Genomic DNA, 6,934 nt, shown 5'->3' with positions numbered 1-6,934 from the left:
CCCCTTCCCATCACTTAGACAAGAAAGTATTGTAGAAGGCTGTTTCCTGGTGCCACAGTTCTCTCCTCCTGTCAGAAGAGCTGCCAAAGTGGGGCCCGCCTGAGTTCCGCAGGCTCCACTTCGGTGGCCTGGGTTTGGTTCCCGGGCACGGACCTATACCATTTGTCAGTGGCCATGCTGTGGCACAACCCACATACCAAACAGAGGCAGACTGGCACAGATGTTAGCTCAGGGTGAATCCTCCTCAAGCAAAAAGACAAAGATTGGGGCACAGTAGTTAAGTTTGCACATTCCACTTCGGGAGCCCGCGGTTCGGGGGTTCGGATCTCAGGTGTAGACCTAAGCACTGCTTGTCAAACCATGCTGTGGTAGGTGTCCCACATATAAAGTAGAGGAAGATGGGCACGGATGTTAGCTCAGAGCCATTCTTCCTCAGCAAAAAAGAGAGGGATTGGTGGCAGACGTTAGCTCAGGGCTAATCTTCCTCAAAAACAAAAGAGGAAGATTGACAACAGATGTTAGCTAGCGTAACTCTTCCTCAGCAAAAAGAAAAAAAAAAGTCACCAAAGTAGTCAGACAATAGATGAGAAAGAGAATGGAAAGCAATGAGCAGGAGAGATGACAAGAAGAAAGTTTACTTCAAGTGAATTTTATAAAAAATACATTCAGGCAGCTGCCTCACAGCAGTCTCAAGCCCAGGCCTTGAGTGCCCAAAACTCTGTGGGTATCAGAGTTCCCTCCAGCCATAGCCTGGACCTTCACAATCAGCAGCCAAGAGCACGGAAACTTCAGGATTTGGGGTCCCAGACATAACCCAAGGCCCTCGCCAAATGTGCCCTCACTAGGCTGTCTGCCCAGCCCCTTCCTTCCACCATCCCTTCACCGGGCTTCTTCAGAGCGTGGCCCTTCCTCGGTTACAGGGGGTACACACAGCACCATGCTGAGCCAAGGAGGAACACCCTGATCGGGCAGCTGATGCCATCTGGCCCAGCTCCAAGCTCCTCCCAACCCAGGAGGGCCAACCCAGCCCCCAGGGAAAGAGTGATCCTGGTAGACTGGGACAAGAGCTGCTGCCTTTACCCATCAGCACGTCCCACGAGCACATCCCCCACTTCCCATGGGGCCGCTGGTCTCTGCTTTCCCTAGAGGCTCTCGGCCATGAGCAGTCCTGCCCCAGGGGAGAGCAGCCTGAGTGGGAAATTTACAGACACAAAGGTCTGGGCACAGGGTGTTTATAAAGTGACCAATTCAGCCTGGACTCTGCACCCAGAGCTAGAAGCAAAGCTGCCTGAGGGAGGCAACTACTGAGAAAAATAGAATTGGAGGAAGGCAGGGATCCTTCCCTCATACTTTGTGAGGAGGGATATGATTTGGAAGGGAAGACGGAGGAGTAAGATACGAATGTGCTTTTAGCTTTAATGCCTATCAATAAGTCGGTAGGAATAAGAGCCCAAGTGTGGGGACCAGACCCCTGCAAAGGCCTGGTCCCAGCCTCACACTCAAGCTGCCACCCCACCCAGAGCCAGGAGTGTTCTCTGGACAGACAGGGCGAAGAAGTGCGGGATGGCGGCTGCTGCCCTGAGAGCAAGCGTGGGCTAAACAGAGAAGCAACTTCAAGCTCCTCCGACTGGCGCGGCTGGGGCCCCACAGACCAGGCCCTGTGCTCTCCCCGCGCTCTTGAAGGGGAGAAAGCCCTTGCCATTCTGGTGGCGTCCAAGCTGGTGGGATCAAGGCTGCTGCCCTGCTCCCTATGGCTCTTCAGGCTCAAGACGGCTGGCTTGAAGGGATGGACCAGGCAGCACCTCTCAGTGCAACACGACACTGGAGATCAAGTCTTACTTCTTTCAGGAGGTTGCCTCCGGTACAAGACCTCAGGCCACCCTCCCGCCCTCAAGGCTAGCTGTCTGCCTTCTTCATGTGGTGGAAGAGGTTACAGAAGAGCTCATACCAGAAGAACACAAAGCCGGTGGAGAGGGCGGCCTTCAGCAGGCTAGGGGACAGGCCCTTGAAGAAGCCCTGTGCACCCTCCTCTCGCAGCACCCGCCTGGCACAATCCAGGAGGCCCTTGTAGCTTCGAACCTGAGGAGAAGAAGGTTACTCTGGTTAAGGAGAGAGGAGGTGATTCAAACACAGATGTTGGGGGCCAGCCCAGTGGCGCAGTGGTTAAGTTCGCAGGTTCCACTTCGCGGGCCCGGTGTTCGCTGGTTCAGATCCCGAGTGCGGACATGGCACTGCTTGTTAAGCCATGCTGTGGCAGGCATCCCACGTATAAAGGAGAGGAAGATGGGCACGGATGTGAGCTCAGGGCTAATCTTCCTCAAAAAAACACATAAAAAGCACAGATGTTGGCTCTATTCTTTTTGTCAATACAGCACTTGACACTTCATAGCTTCCAATAAATATTTGCTGGATGAAGGAAGGAACGTAAAAAAGACAGAGAATAAGTTAACCTCATTCTTTCCCTTGCAAGTGGGCTAATTCAGACCTAACAGATGAAGTGCCTGGAAATCAGCACTGGACAGAGCTCCTTCCTGCCCAGGAGGCTCCCACTGACTGTGGTTCTTAAGGACCCAGTGAGCGCTCTGGAACCTCTTCCCAGAGGCCCCTCTGACCCTTAATCCCATCCCACCTGGTCCCCCTTGGGCAGCAGATCTGGATCTGGCCCTTCTTATCTCTGGTTTTTTTTTTTTTTCCAAGATTTTATTTTTCCTTTTTCTCCCCAAAGCCCCGTGGTACATAGCTATATATTTTTAGTTGTGGGTCCTTCTAGTTGTGGCATGTGGGATGCCACCTCAGCATGGCTTGATGAGCGGTGCCATGTTCGCACCCAGGAGTGCTCGAACTTAACCACCTGGCCACGGGGCAGTCCCCCTTCCTAGCTCTTAACCTGACCAGTGACCCCCTCCAGCCTTGCCCTCTCCAGTTGACCACACACTGCTGCCAGACCCCTGTCCCCAAGGCACAGCTCTACTCAGCTGCTCCCCTCCAGAAGCTCCAATCACTCCCAACGATGATGGTGATGATGAAAACGACATTATAAAGAATCAAGTCCAAGCTCCGTGGCCTGGGTGCTCCACCGTTCAGCCTCAACTTCCCTCCCAGACCCACCCTTATCCCCCATTGGCCCTCCCACTGGCCCCGCCCACTTCCAGCCAAAGGGCTCACATCAGTTTCCATTAGGAGCAGGGCCTCCCTCCTCCCTCCCTGTCCAAAGTCAAACTGTTCTTCAGGACAAGTTGGCAAATGGAAAACAGACGTTAGAAAACTTTGTATACAACCCCATTTTTGTTAAAATGTACAGATATATCTATTTATGCAAAGAAATAAAACTACAGCCAAGGTTCTGTTTGATGATCTCTGGGTGGGTGGTGGTGGAGTGACAGGAAATTTAAATATATACATATTTTGTGTGTGTGTGTGAGAGAGAGAGAGAGAGAGGAAGACTGGCCCTGAGCTAACATCTGTGCCATCTTTCTCTGTTTTGAATGTGGCGCGCACCACAGCACGGCTTGATGAAGGGTGTAGCTCCGAGCCCAGGATGTGAACCTGTGATCCCTAGGCCTCAGAAGCAGAGCACATAAACTTAACTGCTATGCCACCAGGCTGGCCCCTGATTTTTCTCTTTCTTTTTGTCTATCTGAATTCTCTCAAGTTTTCTACAAAGAAAATGTCTTACAACTATAAACCCAATTCTTTCTTTTCCCCCAAGTCAGGAGCGCTCTCTCCCTTCTCTGCCTCCCCTGCCAAGGCGTCCCTCCCCTCTGACGTCTGTCAGGCACCTTTCTTCATGCCTTGACATCCCAGGTTCCCAGGTCCCGGGGGAAAGTCCTGGATTACCCCCACTTGCCGTACCCCACCCCCACCACTGCTAAAATGAGCGTGCCAAAAGGAGTGATGTGACAATCTAAGCTGACTAAGGAGTGATTACTAATATTACCAAATTACCTACAGTGGGGCTTCTACGGATGACAAACTCTTCTGGTGCATTTAAAATATAATTTAGTTGACCAAACTCACCCCTTTCCAGGAACACCTCCAGCATAAAGTGAAGCAGCCCATGCACCAGGGTGAGTCTCCTCCATGTTCTTTAATATTTTGGGGACCTTTCTTTCTTTTCTTTTCTTTTTTTTTTGTTTTGAGGAAGATTAGCCCTGAGCTAACCTCTGCTGCCAATCCTCCTCTTTTTGCTGAGGAAGACTGGCCCTGAGCTAACATCATGCTCATCTTCCTCCACTTTATATGTGGGACGCCTGCCACAGCATGGCTTGACAAGCAGTGTCATGTCTGCACCCGGGATCTGAACTGGCAAACCCCAGGCCGCCGAAGCAGAACGTGTGAACTTAACCGCTGCGCCACTGGGCCAGCCCAGGGACCTTTCTTATGTGAGTATACCCTTCATCCCAAACTGAACTGGACACTTTTTTTTTTTTTAAAGATTGGCACCTGAGCTAACAACTGTTGCCAATCTTTTTTTTTTTACTTTTTTTACTTTTCCTGCCTTTTCTTGCCAAAGCCGCCCAGTGCATAGCTGTATTTCCTAGTTGTGGGTCCTTCTAGTTGTGGTATGTGGGACGCCGCCTCAGCGTGGCCTAATGAGCGGTGCCATGTCTGCGCCCAGGATCCGAACCGGAAAAACCCTGGGCCGCCGAAGCGGAGCACGTGAACTTAACCACTCAGCCATGGGGCCAGCCCCTGAACTGGATGCTTTTTAAGAGCAGACACTGTGAATCCTTTGCCTGGACCTTTCCACAGCGCCCTCTATACACAGGGCTCTGTGTGCTGCTTTCCCGTGTGCTCGGGGATCCCTGGGGACAGGCTGGGAGTGAAAGGGCTGTGGGGGCTCATGCTGCCCGGTAGGCAGGAACTGACCCAGTTCTTCATGTGCCCAGTGAGGGGCAGGGATCCGGGGACAGCTCACCTGGCCAAAGGTGGCTCGGGCCTGCTCAAAGCCTCCGACCTGCAGCCGTTTCTTGAAGAGGTCCAGGGGATACGTAAGGGTCTTGCTGATGACTCCAGCTCCACTGCCACAAAGCAGGTTTTTGAGGTTCCCTGAACCAGAGAAGCCGGATTAAGGGGAAACAACGAGAGAAATGCAACCTTGGGTAGACAATTTCAAGGTCATGAGGTCTAATCCTCCACCATAAAACAAAACCCCACAAACAACCTTGATCTCAGAGGAATTTAATCCAGGAGAGAGAGATGCAGACACGGCCACGCTCGGCAAGAATGACAAGAGGTGCAGACTGGCCAGGCTGATGGCAGGAGGGCTGTGAGCCTTTACCAGTCATCTCCGCTGGAGGCAACAAGGGCCTGCGGCAGGCTGTGGCGTGGGACTCAGCGCGAGGCCTGCCCCTCCCCGTCCACATCCTGCCCAGACGAAACCCAACCAAAACCCAACCAAAACCAGGCAGCCTGCAAGCTGGAGCTCTGACAAAAATGAAAACCACGACCAGTAGTTGGAAGTAAATGTTGATGATGCCACTGATGGGTGTGGCAAGAGCTGGAAGAAATAAAGTCATCCGTCAGCGGCCGGGCTGGTTTGTTTTGTGGGCTGCATCACAGAGCCAGGTTCAGAGAACCTGGGGGTAGGGGGGGGTCTCAGCTTCTGACAGGAAAACCTTATTTCCTACATGATTCGGAAAGAGATGTTACGGCTTGGGAGTGGGGTGGAATGGAGACCCAGGTTCCCTTTCGTGTGAGGGCTGTCTCACCGTCTTTCCTTCCTTCGGCTGGCATGACCCACTCATACGCGTGCTTCAAGGAGCTGTAAAAGGAGAACTGGAACCCGGCGTAGGGGAAGATGGCGAGCATGGTGGGGTTCAAGCCTTTGTAGAAGACCAAGGGGCCTTCGGTCCTGTACATGGTCACCACGGCGTCTCGCAGGGTTTTATAGACCTGGACACCACACATGCAACTCGAGTGAGTGTGGTGCGGGAGTTCAAGCCTAGAACACAGCCCATATCAGGTATTTCCCCTCGTCCAAAGACCCAGCTACCGGGAGCATTACTTCTCCTCCCAAGAGGACAAAGAAAATGCTGGACAAAAACCCAAGGGTGGAGTTTTCCAGCAACTCTCCTTCTAGCTATTTACACGACTGATAAATCTGCATGAGGGCATGGAAGTACGTGCCCAGAGATGGTCGCTGCAGCATCCTGTGGAGCAGCAAAAGATGTGATGTCCACCCTTGGGTGAGTGGGTACATCAGTTATGGCACACGCACTCACCAGAACATTGTGTAGCTGTTAAAACAGGATGATGCAATCTACACAACTGAAAGGAAATAATCCCCCAATAGATAGTCAAACGGACACAGCAAGATGCAGAAGAGCGGGCAGAGTGTTTGTGGAGGAAACAAGCTGTGTGCAGAGATCAACCCCCACCAAGGATGCACGAGAACGAGGAACAGCGATCATCACCTCCACAGAGGGAAAGGGGTGTGGGCGGGGGTGGGAGGGGAGCCAGAGGAGGGAGATTGACTATTACCATTTTATGCTATTTGGATTTTTTGCCATGTGCATATATTTAACCTTTCTTAAACTGTCCACAGGTGATCTCTGTGCAGGAAGACTACAGGCCATTGGTTTTGCCTAGTATCCTTCTATGAAACACACATTCCTTACAATGGACGACAGGGGCTGACCCTGCCCTGCTGTGGGTACAGTGGAGCATCGCACCAACAGCAGGTGACCAAGGGAAAGTCCACACTGAGCAGAGAGGACTGCCAGCCCCTCCTCACTACTTGGCTTCCAGACGCTGGCAGCCACCAAAGGATTTCACCCTGGACACTTCCATCAAAGAGCTGGGCCTCAGAGGAAGGCCATCAGCCAACAAGCCTGCCCACACACCCAGTCTCGCCCTGCTTTTCTGTGGCCCCTCTTTTTTTTTTTTTTTTTTGATATTTTTTTATTATTATTTTTTTTTATTGAGTTATTGA

General features: G+C 52.0%; 1 protein-coding gene across 29 annotated transcripts in view; it reads right to left on the bottom strand.

The window, feature by feature from the left end:
- Positions 1-633: 633 nt before the first annotated feature.
- Positions 634-6,934, bottom strand: part of SLC25A19 (solute carrier family 25 member 19) — a 36,816-nt gene continuing 30,515 nt past the window's right edge. For 26 of the 29 annotated variants that reach the window (XM_070226904.1, XM_070226914.1, XM_001495909.5 and 23 more), the window contains 3 exons: positions 5,712-5,895; positions 4,919-5,049; positions 634-2,079 (listed from right to left, as the gene is read on the bottom strand). In XM_070226904.1, the coding sequence (XP_070083005.1) occupies positions 1,897-2,079; positions 4,919-5,049; positions 5,712-5,895 (498 nt within the window). In that variant the 3' untranslated portion in view covers positions 634-1,896. Of the gene's footprint in view, positions 2,407-4,918; positions 5,050-5,711; positions 5,896-6,934 lie in introns of all 29 variants that reach the window. The other 3 variants (XM_070226910.1, XM_070226909.1, XM_070226908.1) reach the window with 1 other exon arrangement.

This window comes from Equus caballus, chromosome 11, assembly GCF_041296265.1.
Source record: "Equus caballus isolate H_3958 breed thoroughbred chromosome 11, TB-T2T, whole genome shotgun sequence".
In the NCBI taxonomy this organism is placed as follows: Eukaryota; Metazoa; Chordata; class Mammalia; order Perissodactyla; family Equidae; genus Equus; species Equus caballus.
Note: the sequence above shows the minus strand (reverse complement) of the source record. Positions and strands in the feature narration are given on the sequence as shown.